This window comes from Pecten maximus, chromosome 4 (genome assembly GCF_902652985.1).
Source record: "Pecten maximus chromosome 4, xPecMax1.1, whole genome shotgun sequence".
Taxonomy (NCBI): Eukaryota; Metazoa; Mollusca; class Bivalvia; order Pectinida; family Pectinidae; genus Pecten; species Pecten maximus.
The window spans coordinates 50,815,362-50,837,568 of record NC_047018.1 but is presented as its reverse complement, the minus strand read 5'-3'; the positions used below and the strand labels follow the sequence as shown (position 1 = coordinate 50,837,568).

General features: G+C 34.7%; 1 protein-coding gene across 1 annotated transcript in view; it reads right to left on the bottom strand.

The window, feature by feature from the left end:
* LOC117326623 (scavenger receptor class F member 1-like) overlaps positions 1-21,904 on the bottom strand; it is a 30,742-nt gene extending 8,838 nt beyond the window's left edge. Inside the window, exons 1-9 of the mRNA XM_033883383.1 lie at positions 21,826-21,904; positions 9,677-9,922; positions 7,406-7,504; positions 6,638-6,733; positions 6,153-6,248; positions 4,378-4,476; positions 3,497-3,592; positions 2,403-2,498; positions 1,288-1,380 (exon numbers count right to left, since the gene is read on the bottom strand). Of these exons, the coding sequence (XP_033739274.1) occupies positions 1,288-1,380; positions 2,403-2,498; positions 3,497-3,592; positions 4,378-4,476; positions 6,153-6,248; positions 6,638-6,733; positions 7,406-7,504; positions 9,677-9,922; positions 21,826-21,904 (1,000 nt within the window). The remainder of the gene's footprint in view (positions 1-1,287; positions 1,381-2,402; positions 2,499-3,496; positions 3,593-4,377; positions 4,477-6,152; positions 6,249-6,637; positions 6,734-7,405; positions 7,505-9,676; positions 9,923-21,825) is intronic.
* Between the last annotated feature and the right edge of the window lie 303 nt (positions 21,905-22,207).

Genomic DNA, 22,207 nt, shown 5'->3' with positions numbered 1-22,207 from the left:
TAAGGTTTACAGCCACTCAATTACTAAAGTAGTTCTCTTTCAGGGAATCAAAGTTATTGAAGGTATACAACAAACATTCATTAGTTTACATCCAGATTAATACACACCTGATCTTACAAGAACCATTTCCTAATGATTTCCTGGACAACCATCTAAACAAAACTCTCACTCGGATACAAGAAAACATGGTGTTTTATTTAGAAGTGTTTCAGATACTAGATAATTGTTACAGTTACTACATGACTATATCCAATGAAAACATCAAACAAAAAAATGAAATAGATCATTCAAGGTAATATTCTCAACACGTAAACTGCGGTAGTAAAAAAAGCAGTACTGCTGAGGAACATAATCTGGAATGTATTTGAAATATTTACTTCGTCAAACGTGTGCAATCTAATTAAAATCTAGATGGTCATTATCACTACGTTACATGAACATCTAACAACATCCCATAAGGGGTCACGTCAGGGTGACCTTTTGGATTAGCCAATCAAATGACTACTTCCAGAATCTTGGAAGTGAATTTTATATGTCCGAATTAGCATGACTAGAGTGCATAGCTTGTATAATCTTTCAATTTGTTTCAAGTCATTTCGTCTCATAAAGCATATAGCTATATACTGTGCCGAAATGGTTTGCTTCAGATGCATGCTGTGACGAAATGTTTTGCTTCGATGACATCGACAAAATGCCAATTCGCCCTGAAAGTGACATACACACATATCAGAGGTCACCCTGACGTGACCCCTTATGGGATGTTGTTAGATGTTCATGTAACGTAGTGAGAATGACCAACTAGATTTTAATTAGATTGCAAACGTGTGGTATCTTATTACCAATATTATCCTGTACAATGATATTCTAATTTATGTATAGTGCTATCTTTAATCTTATTCTATTGAACGGATATCATCGGCGACTTCGACATCTTAATATTCCTCTATATTCTACCAAAGACAAATGAATCATTTTAAAAACTCGTTTTCATATCATGTTGTAGAATATTTCAAGATGAACCTAAAGGAACTGGAAAGTACCTCATGCCATGCATTTTGGAAAGTTATTTCTATTGACGTGTCCTGCCATAAAAACAAATATAGAAATGATGTTAAAACAAAATTATATCACTAGAACAAATATTGCACTATAAATATATATTAAAATTGTGCGCATATCTGCAATAGCTAAGTCAGTGTAAAGTAAGAAACTGACTATAACTGCTTTGTATTAGTCTTTTCAATCCATCATATTTCTTTGTTACCCGAGCAGTAAACAGTAACTCACCTGTACAGGATCCATTGTCCCGTTCACATGTGTCCTTACAATTTTCTGAACAGCTCTGATCACAGTTAGTACTGTGCCTTCCAGGAATACAGTCTGTAAAATATAAAGTTCCTCCATAGTAAATGATGTGCTATCCTTTTCGCATTTGGGTCAATGCTGCGTCCCATTCTGTTGCTCATTAGTGTATTCATGTAAAATATACATTGTTGCAACTTTAACATTTCCATGACGTCACGTTGTTCACAGATCCCGCGTTTTGTATGCACTGCCATATATGAACGCTTCGTTCTGTCTTTTTTAATGTTTTTGTTAGCTTTCTTATTTTCTAATTGAACAAATATGATAAAACAACCTCAATCAGTATGAGGTATGAATATGGTTTTACAAAAAACAGCATGCTGCGCATAATACTTCAACTTTCACTTCGTCAGTGTTCGCGGCATGGTTTGGCTGTCATGGCAACGGCGTGGACGATAGTTTTACCACAGTGTAGAATCTACAATCTTGAATGTACAACTGAAAACTTCTTACTATACTTTATGTCTTTTGAAATCATCAGTAAATAATTAATTGAATTAATAACGATCTATTGCATTCGTCTATCAACGTTTGTTCGTTTCTATATGCCAATTTCGATACTTAAAACACTGAAGGGTTCCAATATTGAAGCATGAACATTAACACTTGCTCTATAAATCGTCCTAGAGCACCCGATTACCCAAAATCAATACTTATGAAACAGATAAGAGCGTGAAGGTATTTGCACGTGAACAACGAAAAATGAACTAAATACGTCCAATAAAACAAGGTTTAATATTGATCTTACCTTGTATTTATTGGTTGTAAAATGTTAAACAATACAAACAATAGAACTATTACTAATATGTTAAAACAGTTGAAAGATATTGGTGAACAGAGAAAAAAAAGAAATTAATTAGAAACACGAGTACATTACAACTTTAATGTTAAACACCGGATTAAATACTACTAAGTACTTCAACAAATGATATTGACTTGGAAGATTAACGATTATAGTCGCGAATGCATTGGTTACATTCTATAATTCAAATTTTTCCAAATAATGAATTCACGAATATGTTGGAAAGGTTACTCACCATTACAGCTCCCATTGACTTTCTCACACAGTCGGTCCTGGCAATTTGTAGAACATTCCTGTTCACATTTAATGCCGTACCGCTGAGGAACACAATCTGGAAAGTTTATAACATAGCATTTATTTACTTCGTCAAACGCGTGTGAACTTATCATCAACATTATCTTGTATATAGAGATTCCAATTGTTATGTGTAATGCTATCAATTTTAATCTTATTCTATTGAACGCATATCACCAGTGACATCGACTGCCATTACCGACTCATGTGGTCTCAGATCGCACTTAATTTTCCTCTGTATTGTACCAAAGAGAAATAGAAATCGAAATATTTCAAAACTGATTTACATATTCATATTGTAGAACTATTCAAGCAAAACCTAAAGGAAATGAAAAGAACATCATGACCAGTATTTTAGAAAGTTATTTCTATTGACGTGTCACCACCCCACTACATTATGGGAAAACCTGGACAATTACAAGATATCGCTACTTCAGCCTTACAACTCACCGTGTCCTGCCATAAAAACTCACAAATTGAAATGAATTTAAAACGAAATTATAACACTAGAACAAATATTTCACTTTTAAAATATATATAAAAAGTATGCGCATATCTGCAATAGCTTAGTCAGGACAAATATTTGATAACAGTACTGGAATTGCCAGCTATACAACATGCCTGTACAAGGACGCTGGTGTATACGTGTGGTCTGAGGCCTGTATATGTGTGTTACATTGAAAAATAAAAAATGAAAAAAAATGCAGTATTGGATATTAATGATCAAATTTAAAACCAAATTTCAAGTTAATCTGTTCAAAAAAAAAGAAAAAATATATATGGTAATTTTTCTAATCCTACACCAAGATTGAAGCCATATCTCACTAACTGTGCAGGATCATCATACAAGCATTGCTGTTATACACAACGATGATTGAATTCTTGCAACGGATGAATAACAATAAAACGCAGTAACTAGAAGTCCGTATCTCATACGCAAAAAGATTGAAGGAATATTAATGTGGAATAAGTGGAGAGAAGCACTGCGCTTCTTGACCACCATTTCAATAACACATGTACTAAGATATCACTCACCAATACAGTTTCCCGTGGACTTTTCACACAACATATCCTTACAATTTCCAGGACAGTTCTGATCACATGTGTTTCCATGTTTTCCAGGAATGCAATCTGAAATCATAAGAATCCTTCGAAAATGATGATTATTTTTAATAGTATCTTTTAATCTGGGGTTACAGGAGAAAATCACTGCGCCACGTATTGCATTGACCATCATATTTATGACACAGTAAATATATATAACTCACCAATACAGTTTCCCGTGGACTTTTCACAGATCATATCCTTACAATTTGCAGGATAGTTCTGATCACATATGTCTCCGTACTTTCCAGGAATACATTTTGAAAACATAGAATCATCCCAAAATGATGATTATTTTAACGGATATTTTTTTATCGCTTAATCATCGGCATCTATTCAACGACAGCACAGCATTTAATTATTATCATTCTAAAGTGACCTGACTGAGTTGTTAAGGTTTTGAAATAATCATCCAAACGGTATATTTCTTAGTTTGGAAATATTGAAATGTGTTTTATTTTTTCATCAGAGATTATAGATTATCGATATGAAAAGTTACATTTTGAAACGTAATAGTCAACCAGATGCACGAAAGGAAAATGCAGATAAGTCAAAGCCCCGAAAACAAAAATGTGAAATCTACAAGTACATTTTGTAAAAGCACATAAATGATATATAACGATTCAAAACTAGAAAGACTATGATTGCATTCATGTGCTCATAATTTCCACGAATTTGAATATTTCTTCTTTATCGGTATGATGTGCAAGATGTTACACCAAAGTTACACTACATTGTACGTGTATCATACCGCCACAGTAGTTGATTGTTTTCGTCTACAACAATCACATAGACTATTTTCTGTAGCTCACCTAAACAGTATCCTGTGGTCTTTTCACACAATGTTTTATTGCAATTTTCTGGACAGTTCTGATCACACCTTGTATTACCGAACTTCCCAGGAATACATTCTGAAAAATATAGGATTCCTGTACCTGAAACTTACCTAAACAGTATCCTGTGTCCTTTACACACATTGTTTTATTGAGTGGATTCCCCCATAACGTATACTTATCTTACATGTCACAGACATAATCAATTCGTTATCGTTTACACAATAGTAATTTAAAGTGTTAACATTGCAAAGTGAAAGGAATAGTAAATCGTTCATAGACAAATTGCGAAACACAAAAATAACGGATAAAAACAGCCTTTTGATCTTAGAAACATTGAAATTATAACTATCATGGAGATTTTGCATTCGAATTATTTTCCACGTACAGTCTACAAAGTCTTGTTCACAGATAATACCGTACTTATGAGGAGCGCCTAGTTTTATGAAGTCAGGGGTAAATCTGAATCTAATTTTATTTCAAAACTACGTGATAATAATTGCAAACTAAGTTTTGTTTCTCCTTCGAGATGTTCTTCGAATAAGGTTTTATATGAACGTTTTAGTGCCAGTTCCATTCGTTATTATTAAGTGTTGCTGTCGTTCTGATATAATATTTACTCTAGAAGTAAACCTGGTAGGATGTGTGTTTGTTGCGAACTCCTTTTGATTAATTTTGAATGTCTGCTCCTTAAAAACGTCTATGTCAAAACATTATATTTTCTCACTATTTACACTAGCAATCTCCATTCCAGACAGAAGTTACACCGTCCTTTGTAGGTTATGAAAGGCATACGAAAGGCTCATGACTTTATAACTACTTATTTGTGAAATATGCTATATTTTATGTTGTAAAACTACAAATAGAGCCCAGATGAAATACGATAATACACCACTGATGGAATTGTGAGAATGAATGAATTTCTGGTCGTCGATGTCTGTGCTGAGTTTGGTGATTACACCTTCCCACAGACTATTGGCATGCGCAGGGGAACAAACTGTACCACTTTCATGGCCGACTCGTGTATATTGGTTTCAAACGAGGTGGATTATATTCAAGAGCTTATCATAACACCTACCGTAGACCCTGCAAAGTTCTTAAACTCAAATATAGATCTGATGACGATGATTGTGTTTTGTATAACATAATTTTCAATGACGATAAGATATACCCTGCTGACCTTGTAATCAAGGACACTACAAACTCTTCAACATTAGCCACATACATTGTATCTCTATATCTACATACGTTACCAGCAGGGACAAATTACTAATAAGCTGTACCCGCCATACAAATCATAGTTAAATCCAGGGTTATTCACAATATTTAAATGAGATTTGGGGTGGTTACAACGAAACAGCCATCAGTCTTATCGAAAAGCATTGTAATTATAACTATAAATGACAGTGGTTATGAACTGTGAATCATCTATACACTGCCGTGTGTCCTTTCCTCACCTGTACAATTTTGAAGACAGGTCGATTCACATGAATCACTGTACTTGGAAATTCCACCATAACCAATGATTTTTTATTTTGTCATTTTAACACATACCGATTGTCATCCTGATAGAACTATCTTTGAAGGTATATTTGTTTGTTTGTGCTAGCTGATTTAAACAAAAAATGGTAACAAGCACCCTAAATCTTATTTCTGTTCGAAGTTGGAAATGGTAATGCTTCCTTAATATCATTTTGATTTCATACACAAATATTCAATATCAAAATCGAAAAAAGGTAGAAGTTGTTTCTCACCGTAACAGTAGCCGTTCACATTCTCACATAGACTATCCAGGCAATTCGTAGAACAATTCTGTTCACATCTGATGCCGCACTTCTGAGGAACACAATCTGACAGCAAATATTTATATATAATCTGTTCTCTATATAAGCTATGATATAGAAACATAAGAATAAGTTATATCGACCACATAAACATAGACCCTTTTTGATTGAAGAGACGTTTCGAGATCATTCCAAAATTAAAAAAAAATCTACCAACTGTACTTTCCTAAACAAATGGGTATAGATGCGTTTTTTTCTCAAACTGTATTCAACGAGATCGATATAACAGTATATGATAGCATGGTAGCAGATGAAATTCATGATAATTTTTTTACATTAATTGTACAGAATTATTATGACACATGATGAATTTCTAATTCATCATTGTAGTAGTGTGTTTTACGTTTATCGTTGAATTGTTATATCATGAAAAACAGAATTAGACGAAAACATACCAAAACAAATGCCAGTGTCCTTCGAACAAACGTTGTCTTTACAATTCGTAGGACAATTCAAGCTACAGTGGTTGCCATATTTTCCGGTGAAGCAATCTAAAAAAAGAAGAAAAAGTCCATTTGAAATAAATTTCACCATTGTGAGATAATTTATCTGATAGACGTTTCTGCACTATGACACGATTGTAAGTCACATTAAGGATATAACAGGCTTTCAAAACTTGGATAATTGATTTAGTTTTTCTGCATTTATAATGGTATGAAGGTTGTTATATTCACACATGCATTGGAGCGGAAATAAATGTTTTATATATGTTTCGCCTGTTAATTACAGTGAATGTCACTTTTGAGCCTGCAAAAATTCAGATATCAACAGAATCATATATTGCACGAGATAATAAGTAAAATACATATTTGAAAACGGTTAAAAGTACCATATATCTGTTAACTTAAAGATGAACGAAAAGCCAAAAAATATACCAAGAAACAAAAAGTATTAAGTAATCAGATATCAAGTACCATAATGATCATTTCGTGAAATATTCTTAATTTCAGAGGAGACAAAATTTTCGAGAAAAAGATCAATCTGATTGTACATGTATCTACATATTCTAAGTGCCTTCGATAAATCAAGTCATCAATTAATCGTTCTTGTTGCAAGTTCATAGCATTAGTAGCGCATTAAAAATATTTTTAACTTATGGTGTGACGGACATATTTGTATTTTCTTTTTGTTATTGTATATGTAGATAAATAATGGTAACTTACAGAAACAGGCAGCTGTTTTGGAGTTACAGTTACCGCCATAACACTCCCCTGGACACTGATTGTCACAGTCTCCGTCACCGTATCTCCCTACTTGACATCCTGTTGAAAAGACACATCAAAGATTGTTAGTACTCAGAAGTGAATTTATTTCATTTTCAAACCAGATTGTTTTTGATCTGATCATCATCTATAATACCCCGATAAACTGTATTATATTAGAAACATAGCATAATCCTACCCCATCTCAAATATTTAAAATCTTTAATTAGGTACAACCTAGGAACACTTATATTGTCAAACCAATTATGACATTGTTATTCATAAATTTTGAAGTAAACAACAACACAGATGACCGGGTAGCTGTATTTGAATTGTAGGGTCCTTCTCGGCAATGAACGAGGAAAATTATGGCAACTTTACTTTACGTTTTAATAACGGTTGGAAATATACAGCCTGGCTTGGCAAACATTAAAAAGACTTCTAACCATTCTGATCAATATTAAATGTAGTGAAATTCCAACATATTTTCACACCTATCCAACAAACCCCAACTGGATTATTTTATGTGCACCTACTGCTGTTTTACCCTATTTTAGTGGTATTTATGATTATATCGCTGACTCATTTAATATCATATTTTGTTATGTTTAAGTATTAGAGCTATCAAAAATAAGCTGCTTACGTATACGCTTACATATATCGGGACGTATATGTTAGGGAACAATCATTAATGTATGAATCTGAGACATGTTTCATTATTATTGTTTTCATAGTCATGCAAATCAACATTAATGATTTTAAACTAGAAAGGCATTTACAGGTAACAACCACGCATATGTGTTTTCGGCTAGACTCAATATTCCATGGTGGTGGAACAAACAAGTTTTAGCCTATCCAGTTCTTTATTTGTACATAACTAATACAGTTCAATTCATTCGTTATAGTACCTATTTACTTCCGTTTTCGAAACAACCTCGGTGTCGATCGAAAACAAGCTTGTAGCATGGCGTGATTAGCGCGCATGCTATTCAAACATAATATAGACAAAGACGGTATTCCGGTGGGAACACAGACGGCGCTGCCATCGGCTCTCAGAGGGTATATAAAGCCTCTGCTAGCTTGTTAGTTAGACCAGATTTTGAACAATTGAACAGGCAACACAACAACAAAGATCAATAGGTAGGTGTAACGATGAGTTGAAGTGAGGTAGCAGATTGTAGTAGCTGAACGGTAGTATAGACAAATCGGACCCTGCTGTTGTTAGCAGACGCTGTAACGCGTGCTCTGTTCTGAATACTGATACCTTGGTCTGTCTGCAACTGTGAGAAGCAATGTGTTCTAGCTGGTGTGCGTGCTGGTCAGTGTTGTACGAGTTATGTTCCTTTTTCCCCTTGCTCTTCATTTATTTGATATAAGTTACCATTCTTAGTTAGTTCTGCAGAGAAAGGGTTATTGAGACCATTTTTTGAGCAAGGCATGCTCAGAATATATGTTTGTATGTATCGGCAGTTGTGAGCACCCACTTAGAATACAAATCGGGGATCCCAAAAAGTAACTTGAGTACGGATCCCCTGCACGTCACTAGCTATCATTATACTATAGACTCGAGCGTATATGTCAATCATCAGAACGAGAGGGGCGGACCATCGGGTCCCTGTGCCAATTTATTTATTTTTTTCTTTATAAGTATGTGTATACTTTATAGAACCCCGGTCTGTATATGGAGTTGCTAGAGGCGATAAGAAGGTAGTACGTTTTTACCAGACAGGCTGTAACAAGGTATATAAACACCTGTAAGCTTAGCTAGGTTGATACCTGGATCAGCCTTCCAAAGCAACGTTTCATCAGTATTTGCTTTTGAACATTTGAAACCCGTAAAGCGGTGAAAAATATTCAAACTTATGAATGTTCCTTAAATATATGTCCTGATTTACGCATGCGTATACGTTAGCGACTTATTTTTGATAGCTCTAATTATACACTCAGATGTATACCTAACGACACTATGTGAAAACGGAACTAGAATAGAGATCTTCTCTGTAGTTCGATCGGTTGGGCATAAGATTAGTAAGCTAGCTGTCCTGGGTTCTATTCCTGGCTGAGGGGATGCTTTAGATTCAATTGTAAATTAACTCTGTTACGTGGGTATGTACAGCAGATTCAGGCTAGAAAAAACATATTACATACCTTTTAAATAAAGAAAGGATTGTGGTTATACACCACCTCGCATGATCATTGATTTAAGACAATGTTAAACAGAATCATACTCACCAAACACCTGTACCTCACACAACTCCAGAAGAGCGTCATTACTATACCAGCTGTATCGTTTTGGGTTGTTTCTATAGTTGTAAACGGTTACATACCGACCTACATACGGGCACAAGTGTGTCATCACCAGCTGTACCGCACTTTTAGTACTACTAGTGTCCTCGTAACAGAGGACACCGTCTTTTGGCATGTTGGCTGTATTAGATACGAAAATCTGGTATCCTGCAAATCTGTCCTGAGAATTTTCTGGAAAAAAAATATGAAAAATCAGCAGTTATATAATCATTTTCAAAGGTATTGACGATGATGTCAATGTTTAAGTTGAATAGGATTGATCCCAATCTTAATCTTAATTGTGTTTTTGTTTTTGGAAGTCATCGTTGGTTCAACAATAGCAATTTTCTCAGCGTCACAACGATAACCTTCGGTAGAGTGATTGGTATTATTCGATACATCACGTTCCCATCACGCCGTTCTCTACTGGTTATCAGTTATGACAGAAAGTTGTTACTGGTTCTCGTACAAATAATGACTGGCAGTGAAAGAGTTATGTTGGAAGCTTCCCAACGTCACAATGAATACGTATGTGGTACCCGGAACGTATTGAAACTTTGATAAACGAGCGAGTGGTCAGGTGTGAACCCACATAACGACAGACGAGGGTAGAGAAATTGAGCAGACAAAATTGATTTCTTAGAGTACATTTGTACATCCTGACTATATTGATGTACATTTCCTTATCTGGTGCCCATCACTTTCAAATGTAGCACATTTAGATACAATTTTAGGGTTTTAAAGTATCAGATTATGTTAAATTTGATCGTCTTTTAGACGAAATACATTGTCAATTCACACTCAATTTCAAACGATATTTAAATTATGTTTAATTTGATCTTGGTATTGACTTTGATGCGAACCAAGAACACATCCCTTAAATGAATTTTGATAAGAAAATAGTAAAATTTTAAAGTTTAATTAAAACATGAAAAAACAAAATATCCACATTATCAAGTCATTAATGATATCCCAATTTAACCACTTATTTATATCTCTTACTAACCCAAGTGAAAAGGTAATAACAGAAATAAATTCATTACTATTCTATTTTTTTTTTATAAGATAGTAACACTGACAAAGTTAAAAGAAGCATTGTTGTTCAAGACCATTGTAAAGGAGGTTTTAAGATTTTAAAATTGATATGCTTTTATAAACTCTCTTAAATTGGGGCGGGTCAGAAGACTGCAAAACTGACGTGAAATGGATATATATCTTAAAAGATAATTTTGATGTTGATCTTCTATTAAATATTGTTGAGGAATATATATCCTACTGCAGTAAATTATGTACAAATAAATTTTGGAAGGATGTTTTTCATGCCTGGTATAAATTGATTAAGGAAATTAAAGAACTCCAACAAAATTCTTTTTTGACTAAGTGTATTTGGGATCATAAGGACATAACTGTTGCTGGTAAACCTGTTTTCTTCACATCATGGTATAAATCAGGAATACATACATTGCAGACCTTGTAAAGAGTTCAGAGGACTCTACATTTTATCCATTTGAAGAACTTTCACAAAAATATCAATTACATACAAATTTTCTTCGGGTCCAAGGATTAATATCTGCAGTTCGGATAAGTCTGCCAGACCCTCTACCCCAAAATATCCAACCAGTTATTCGCCCTTTGCTACCTCCTAATATACAGTGTTTTCTCTCAAGTATTAGTGATTTAATAATGTTTTCAATAAAACGGACACTGTCGCTACAGGCAAATAAAAATGGAATGAACAGCTCTTATTTGCTAAAAGAGCATGGATTATTACATAGTACATAAAGTAACACAAAATACTAAACTTCAATGGCTTCAGTATCGGATATCTCATTATATTCTCACCACTAACTCTTAAATTATCATTTTTTTATATGGTATAGTATATAATCCTATGAGCACATTCTGTAACACTGAAAGATAATAATTCACTTGATGTGGGAATGCTAGGAATTGCAAAATTTATTACAAAATTTTGTATTAATTGTAGATGCGCTCTATATTCCCTTTGAAATAAATAAACAATCTTTTCTTTTTGGACTCACAAACACTTGCAATATAGCGACAGTTTATAATATATAAATTCTTATTATCAAACAGTGCATTTACAAAACGAGGTGTCTTAATAAATCCTTAAATGTCAATGCATTGGCAAACAACATAAAAGAATACTACAATACGCTGAAATTCATATCAAACGGTCGAAACGATTTTTTCAAAGCAAAATTCACGAATACTTGGTGTAAATGGATTTAATGTTTTTTTTTTTATTCAATAGCCAAAACTAATTCCTGACAGTTAACAAACACTTGTTACACAATAACATCGACAACGTCAATATATGATCGTATAGTATTTAATTACCTTTGTGTAAACATAGTCAGTCTCAAGCATCACTACCTAACATAGTGTCTACATAGATATGGTCATAACGGCGCACCACTAAATATGTTATGTTTCAGCGTGAGAGTGGATATACTAGTATGTATGCATGGGTGTAAATGAAACAATAAATGCATACATGTATATGAATATTGATACAATAAATAAGTTTTAAAATGTTGTATGCGAGGATATGTGTGTGTATGTAGGAATAAATATGTACTCTATCAGTGAATGGGAGTGCAATTGTAAAAATATGGACATTAATTTGTAATACTGTCTATATGTGTTAAGTGATTATGCATGTATAAGTTTTGTACAATATGATTTCAAAATAGAAAAAAAATAAATAGAAAAAAATGTTAACTTTGATCGTCTGCCAGACCAAAGACATTGTCAATTGATAATCAAGTTCAAACGATATTCATCAAAATTACGTATATATTCCACATTGGATGAAATCACTAGATATAAGATCAGTATATTATAATCTTTACAGCAGTAAGGAGCAGGTATTTTTGTCCGTCTGTCTCTCTTTTTGTCTGTTGCCTGTCCGTCTGTCTAGTTAGTCGTCCCTTTCGCAGAAAGAAATAGTGTGTTGTATTGTTTAAAGAAAATGAAACGGTCGCTTTAACCGCTCTAAACAGTGAATCATGAATGTAAATTTTTTTCGAGAAATACATATTGTACATTGTGTTTTGAATTTCAAATTATGTTCAGTATATAAAGAATGTAATAATATACTGGAAGAACTAACATAAAAATGTATCAGGACAAAGGGAAATATGGGCACCATGGTCAACTCCACATTTCACTTGCTTTCAAATATTCTAAACAAGTATGAAAAAGTCACAATCAAACAGAAAATCCGATAAAGGAAAGCGCACTGGCGCAATACATTGTTAGATGCATTATACTGCACTATACAATACACTGCTGCTTACATTCTAGTTACCATACAAAACACCGTTAGACACATTCTATTTCACAATAAATAATTTATAGGAATATAATTTATCATTCTTCTATTTTCACAATACAAATGTTATCTATGTCTTAGTGGTAGCAATTCAGTACTTTCCTAAGAAAGTTCTGCCCTGCAGGTAGGGCGTAAGAATTGTACCTGCTGCCCCCATTGCAAGATCGTAGGAGGCGACTAAATTTTGGATCTTATCTTTTCTCTGCACAACTTTCTTTTTCTTAATGTCTCCCTTGACAATGCCTCACGTTTGGCCTTTAGTTGAGCGTTCGCCGCTGTGAGGAAGGCTTTGGGTTCTGTCCCCAGGCCGAGACATACCAGAGTCTTAAAAAATGGTAAGTTGCTACTCCTGCTTAGCGCTCAGCATATTTGGAGTGAGTCGACTGGTTCGCCCGTTGTCAGTATATTGTGACCGGACGGGTCCTGCTGATGTCTTCGGTAGTATGCTTCAGTGAGGTAGCACTATAAAATGGCAAAAGTTCAGGCCTATCACAAGGAGACTCAACACGAACATACCGTAGCATAAAAACAAAACAACAAAAAGCCCAAACATCCGCACTCACCACACGCATGCATGTCGCAGGCACGGGAGGCCGTCCTTAAATGACCTTAGCTGTTAATACGACGTTAAACAAAATAAACCAACCAAACCTAATAAAGTTACTATATTGTTTAAATGGTATACTTAGGGGATAGTACGTTATTTTGAGTGGCTATACTGGCGATTAGAACATGAAATTTGGTTTGAACTCGAGACCGATCTAACACGTTTACTATCGAATGTATTTAGAAACATTGTTTTACATCTCTACAAGTACGCTATTAAGTACTCTGTGAACTCCGCTAGTGACGTGTCATACTGTGACGAAATCAGAAAGAAGCTTTCAAAGTCGGTCAATTTGACAGGCCAATACTGACGAGAGTTCGATCTGTATCTTGACAAAGCGGTGTATATGGATTGTTGTAAAAGTCCTGTTACGGAAGATTAAACGACATATTTGTATTTACTCTGCAGTATGCATAACGACATGTGATCTTTGACAAAGTCAGTGTTAATGTGTTTCCACAGGCTCAACCGTTATGTAAAGTTGTGTGCACTTGTTCCATTTCATTTCTGATTTTACTTGGCTTGATGCCTACACACGGACACAATGAACGTTTCAATCAATAAATGACGGTAAGAATGATATTAACGATTTTTGTTTGATTTATTCAGTTAATTCATTCTTTTCGATTTCTTCACTTTCGGTTCCAATCTCATGGGTCATCAATCGTTAATGGTGCGGAGTGTTTTGATTATAACTGGGCGTGGCTTAACACGATATATCATGGTTTTATCGCAGATTAGAACACGGCCCATTAACCAATCAAAACACGCGAATCGTGTTAGAATGAGGCTTATATAATAAAGATAACTACATCCTAGGACCAAAACAGTTCTGGTTGAAATATTTCACTCACCTCTGTAGTATATTGTGATACTAGTTATTGTCATCAACCCTCCCAGATCAACACGCCACCAGGCCGTGTCGTGATGATCGTTCGTATGTGTACAGCAAAGATCATCTAGTTTTGTTTTCAAACAGTCATCCACAGCTCTACTGGCAAAATATTTACCGCTCCCCTGGTCACTACTTTGTTCTGTTGTTTTATTTACGGCGATGTTACCTGCAATAAACAAAGTATTTGTTGATATTTGATAACTTGAAGTTAACTATAGTTTAACGTATCTAACCATAGTACAGTCGAACCTGTAATAAGCGGCCACACAAAGGACCGATATATATTAGTTGCTTAAGACAGGTGGCTGCCTAAATCAAGTTGGCCAGAAACGACCTGATGCCTAATTCTTTTTTCAACAGTTTATTGTATTATCATATTATAATGCACTTATTCATACATGTATTTTAATATTGATAACAATATACCTTGAACAGTGTATTTTGAAATGAAAACTAACAAAGATCAAAGTTTTGATGAATTTATTGTTTCTTAAAGAAATCTCCAATTGTAGTTTGCTTGCTTGTACATTGCACATATAGTTTTTTCATGTTCAGCATCAGCTTTCATAATAGCTGTAAACATTTCGGTGTGACCTTTCTGGCAATAAAATGATTTAATTTCAGTCAGTTTTTGTTTAACATCACTGTAAGTTAAGTTAGTTCACAAGTTGTATCATCATCTTCCTCATCAACAGAATTATCCTAATCATCAGGGTCATTTTCAGCAGTTTTGAGGTCATCTAAAACATTAGCTAAAGGACGATCCCAGTCAATTTGTTCGGTATGATCATCACATGTTTTCACGTCGGAATCCAGATTAGGTGTTTATCGTAAACAAAACATTCCGGACAAAATCGCAGTGTAATACAGGTGACCGCTTATTCAAGGTTCATTATATAGTGTATTCTATCGGGCAAACCACAGACTGGCCGCTTAACGGAGGTGGTCGCTTATTCAAGGTGGCCGTTAGAGCAGGTTTGACTGTATTTTTCCTTGCCTTGAAGATGTGATAAATGATCTTAACTGAACTGAAATTCTAATATGATAATTGTTCTTCGTTCTATGTGTTTTACAAATTTTACTCTCTTTATTTCATTTGCGATATCCGACTATTTTGGTAGTTAATGCATATGCTATTATGGCATATGCATATAATCTCCTGTATCAATTCACGTCACATTTCAAACGCATACAAGACATTCTAAAAAAATCTTTTACCATTCATTTAGATGTTTTAGTACCATTTCATATTGGTGTATAGAAAAATAATCGGGTGAGAAGAGAAATGGTATGTGTCCCTAATTATGTTTAAATTCTCAGCGAGTTTCCTCTATTCTATTTTCAGGATGTTACTCACGTAAAGTTTATTTCCCTTCTGTAGTAGCTCCAACATATTAATTAAAAATAGATGACAAAACAAATACAAACAAATGGGATACATTTTCTTTTAAATGTATTACGTGACAGATCTACCAACCATGCCTAAAGTAACTAACATTTTCACTACAAAGCAATACAACTAAAATATCGAAACATCCATTACTTTGTACATGATTACAAGATGAAGGAACTGCCGATCCTGGAAATGATCATTGTTGGCTGTTACGAAACAAAACGTCGACATACTGAGACAATCATTATTGATATCTGCAGTCAGGAAGGAATCTAATCTATCATACATTCAATAATATCAGCTATTTACTTGAACGCTATTTTGTATTTACTAGTTTCAGTTTGTATTAAAAGTCCCTACTTTAAGATCTGACCATATTAGATATGAACCAGAGGGATTTTGGCGCCCACCATTGAACGATCTTTATAGGTTCCATGTCAGATTGATCTTTTCTCTATTTTTCCCTTCCTTTTACTAATCTGTGTCAATTGAGAAACATCTCTCTAGTACTTTTCAAACAAGGGGAAGCTATATATGAAATTTGAGAAAGATCCCTTCTGTACTTTCTGAGAAATAGCGATAAAGATCTTCAATTGTCAAAATCAAAGATGGCTGCCTGTCGGCCATGTTGATTTCTGATTGGTCTCAAAATGCAATATGAATAACTAGGCACCAAGGGGAGCCTACATATGAAATTTAAGAAAGATCCCTTCAGTACTTTCTGAGAAATAGCGATAAGAAACTTCAATTGTCAAAATCCAAGATGGCTGCCTGTTGATTATGTTGTTTTCCAATTGGTCTCAAAATGCAATATACATAACTAGGCACCAAGGGGAACCTACATATGAAATTTGAGAAAGGTCCCTTCAGTACTTTCTGAGAAATAGCGATAACAATCTTCAATTGTCAAAATCCAAGATGGCTGCCTGTCGGCCATGTTGTTTTCCGATTGGTCTCAAAATGCATTATGCATAACTAGACACCAAGGGAAACCTACATATGAAATTTGAGAAAGATCCCTTCAGTATTTTCTGAGGATTAGCGATAACAAAAATTGTTTACGGACGGACGGACCACGGACGCAGGGCGATTTGAATAGCCCACCATCTGATGACGGTGGGCTAAAAATATATCAGGATCACAACCTTCATTATAAAATCTTTTCTGTCGCCGTTCTGAGTGTTATTACGACTACAAATCAACAAGGAATTAAAATTTTCTTTGTTTTCTATTCGAAATATTCCTATTTCAAATGGATTTTTAGACAATCTAATTAAAATATAGATGCTCATTCTTACTATGTTACATGAACATCTAACGACATCGCATGAGGGGTCACGTTCTGGTGACCTTAGCTATATTTCACTCCCAGGGCGAATTGTCAAGTTTTCGATGTCATCGATCTCACCCATTCATCACATGATGCATCTGAGGCTAACCATTTCTGTACAGCATTCTAAAAATTCATTATGACCGAGACCCAGTATGCGATGTCGTTAGATATTCATGTAAGTTAGCGGGAATGCCCAAATAATATTGGTTTTTAGACGTGGTATATTCTACAATGACTTCATATACGGGTTCTAAAAATCCTTTCCAACATATATATGTAACTCGTGTACGATATATATGTTTATAGTTGTACACATGTATATTATGTAGACGGGTAAAGTATATGTGCTTAGTATTTTATGTGACCAGAGCCCAAGTACAATAAGACAAGTACATTACACAACATGTACTTGACATATACACTTACACGAGTGGCCCTGGTCACATATACACGTACAGTTATTGTACTAAGGCCCTGGTCACATATACACGTACAGGTATTGTACTAAGGCCCTGGTCACATATACACGTACAGGTATTGTACTTAGGCCCTGGTCACATATACACGTACAGGTATTGTACTTAGGCCCTGGTCACATATACACGTACAGGTATTGTACTAAGGCCCTGGTCACATATACTCATACAGGTAATGTACTTAGGCCCTGATCACATATACACGTACAGGTATTGTACTAAGGCCCTGATCACATATACACGTATAGGTAATGTACTTAGGCCCTAGTCACATATACACGTATAGGTAATGTACTTAGGCCCTGGTCACATATACACGTAAATGTATTGTACTAAGGCCCTGGTCACATATACACGTATATGTATTGTACTAAGGCCCTGGTCTCATATACACGTACAGGTATTGTACTTAGGCCCTGGTCACATATACACCTACAGGTATTGTACTAAGGCCCTGGTCACATATACACGTACAGGTATTGTACTAAGGCCCTGGTCACATATACTCATACAGGTAATGTACTTAGGCCCTGATCACATATACACGTACAGGTATTGTACTAAGGCCCTGATCACATATACACGTACAGGTATTGTACTAGGGCCCTGATCACATATACACGCACAGGTATTGTACTAAGGCCCTGGTCACATATACACGCACAGTTATTGTACTAAGGCCCTGATCACATATACACGTACAGGTATTGTACTTAGGCCCTGATCACATATACACGTACAGGTAATGTACTTAGACCCTGGTCACATGTACACGTACAGGTATTGTACTTAGGCCCTGGTCACATATACTCATACAGGTAATGTACTTAGGCCCTGATCACATATACACGTACAGGTATTGTACTTAGGCCCCGGTCACATGTACACGTACAGGTAATGTACTTAGGCCCTGGTCACATGTACATGTACAGGTAATGCACTTAGGCCCTGGTCACATGTACACGTATAGGTATTGTACTAAGCCCTGGTCACATATACACGTACATGTATTGTACTAAGGCCCTGGTCACATATACACGTACAGGTATTGTACTTAGGCCCTGGTCACATATACACGTACAGGTAATGTACTAAGACCCTGGTCACATATACACGTACAGGTATTGTACTTAGACGCCTGGTCACATTTACACGTACAGGTATTGTACTTAGGCCCTGGTCACATATACACGTATAGGTAATGTACTTAGGCCCTGGTCACATATACAAACATTCTACTTCCTAGTAATGCAAGCCTTCAGTATCTACACTTTTTCGAGTTGTGTTTCATCTAGGCGAGAATTAAAAACTGACGATATTTAGATATCGGGCGAATTATGCTAATATTGCAATCTAGCTTGTCATAATCGTTTCCATTTTGATAGTTACCTAAAGTCTAGCGATTTGACAATAATGCTGATCGCCGCTATAAATTGAAAAGTCGATTGTTATTATAAAAAAATACCAAAATACAAAGTGAATGTTGTGAAATGTAATTCCAATCTAATATAAACAACCGCATTTCATCATTGAGTTGTAAGTAAATTAGTTGGCACAAACTGTTCAGTCTTTTATATTTATGACACGCTATTACATTATTTCTCTGAAGATATGTGCGTGCAGGTGTACCAATATAATATAACTATATGGTGATATTAATGTTATGTAGAGACTATATGAAAATACACAAAGATTGACGTTTGCGAAATATACACTGTCGGTCGTCATTATTGAGATATAGCTCGTATATCACAGTGCTTTATTAACATACATATGTTGATAAAATGTTGTAATAAAGGGAGGCAAATCCTAATATAGTAGTCTTGTACTTTTAAAAGAGAAATTAATGTCATCGAGAATGAATCAACAGTTAAGGAGTGATGGTGCACGTGTCTATATTTCATTTGAGCAATCGGTTGGATCGGGCTAATATACTTTATGTGATATCATTTTGTCACGAGGATTTCTAATTTCTGATTGTCTGTTTATTTCCAAATATATTGTTTTCTCGACATGGCGCGTATGAAATCTGGTTACATATTAAATCCAAATTAAAGATACTTGTATAATCCGCGGCAATAAAAATTGAGCATAAAAACGCGGGGACCCATCTGTAAAGCTAGATGATCGGTATTCATGAATTACAGTGTTTTGTTTTCACTGTCAAGATCGTATTGACGATAGTAATCGGCCAATTAATTATTATAATACCGATGATACTTACGTTTTGATTTTCATCTGCCAATTTACGGCCAACAGAAAAAGTTATCCCTATTGGATTAAAACGTCAGGTCTTAAAAACCAACACTATCATGACACTATTGCGATTATTTTGATTATATGATTTTTATACCGTGGGTGCAACGTTATGCATTTTCTGTTATAAGTAGTGTATAGTCTGTCAGTGGCGTAACATATAAAGCCAAAATTCAGATATGATATATTTTCTTCCGCCTATTTCATGAAGCTCCCTCCATACTACATCTGCGATATTCAACTGTTTTTGGTAACTGAATTGACAGGGATGATGTATGCACATCACCTGTCACATTAATTCGCGACACGTTTAAAATGCATATAAAACATTACCCAAGATAATATAGGTCTCAAATGATTTATTAACTAGTACCAGTTTCAGTACCATTTCCTATTTCATCATCTTCCCCTGTTCAGGTTCGAAATTAAATGTGTTCAATCTATTATATTCTGGGGATTGACAGAAAATTCTTTTTACTAAAATATGACAAAATGGAAGTCAATGGTTGAAATAAAATGGGTTGATAATTAGTTAAAGTAATTGAAATAGATTCAATACAAGTTAATAAAACAGTAAGCGGTCAAAAGTCAACCCGTCCCCTTATGAAGGAAAAAGGAGGAGATGAGAACGTCATTGGAGTATAAAACATGAATGATAGGTAGAGAGACGGATAGTTAAGGGAGAAAGGAAAGCTGATATGTTCAAAGATGAAGTACTGATAGGCTGTCACCTAATGCAACACAACGTGAGGTATGAATGAACGTTACTGTCAACAAAATACAAAAGAGTGGTGTTGTGTTACATGATGGAAGAAACTAATATCATTTACCTAATACAAGGTTTGCGTGTAAACAAGCTAGAAAGTGATTCTAAAAATAAAAATAAAACTTCACAAATACATTTGAGAGATAAACATTCATGTTAAGATATATGTGTATATAAATTGTATGTATTTATATAACTACTCATTCAGATTCATACCAGGAGGGCTAAAAGTGCCATTAACGAAAACCATGGACTAGCTGTATCATCGTTTATTTTATTTGATTTTTGCTGCTTTTTTTTATTCAAAAAGTAAACGAAAGTTTCTCATAGTGTAACGCGGATCAGAGGTACAATGGAGCTGTCACCCATACAAGAGCTGACCACGCTCGACGTTGCTTAACTTCGGTACTCAGACACGTCACTCAAAAGCTAGATTTTGGACTATGCAGCTGAACTGTTCCTATCCATGAATTATTACAATAGGTGAAAAGCATCTCTGTTCTTCATAGATTAAAGTTTCTATATACTTCCTGTTAATACATGAAATCATATATAGCTTATTGTTACTGCTGGGCCGATGACAATAATTAATGCTATACCGATATAAATGTATCCATATTGATATATAAATGTTATTACATATTTTCGTTTGTTGTATCTTGAAAGGCACCTGTGAATAGGTTCAAGGTATTATTTATGAAAAGTAAATAAATGTAATATATTTGTTTTTAAATGTATTACATGATAAATCTACCACATTTCGAAACTTTACTAAAAAACAATAACAATTTATTATTGAAACAGTCATTACTGTATAACCATATATACATGATGACATGGCGATTCTGGAAGTGATTGATGGCGGCTATTACGGAATAACATACTCAAATACCCATTACTGACCCATTCAATCAGGAAGTGAAATTACCTACCTCACATTTAGTAGTTTTAACTATAAATATGTACGTTATTTAGTTTTCACTAGTTTAAGTTTGCATATAAAGTACTTACTTTCAGATCTAACAGCATAAAATATGACGAACAGGACCAGAACCACATCTCTTCTTAACGATATCTTTCCTTTCGCCATTCTGAGTTTAATGGCGACTCTCCACATCAACAAGGAAGTGAAATGTACATTGTTTAAAGTTCGTGTTTCCAATATCAAATGACTGTTTTGGACGAGGTGTATTTTTTAATGACAACACATATTTGTTTTAAAAAAATGAGCCAATAGCTATTAAAATGGTGTATCTTATTGCAATACAACCATACAATATATAAACACAGAGTTCTGTTAACATTAGACGTAAAAAAACTGCCGATATTAAAACAACAAGGTTTAAATGTTTAGATTGCAATCTAGCTGGTAATGATTCCTTGTTGTAGGCTG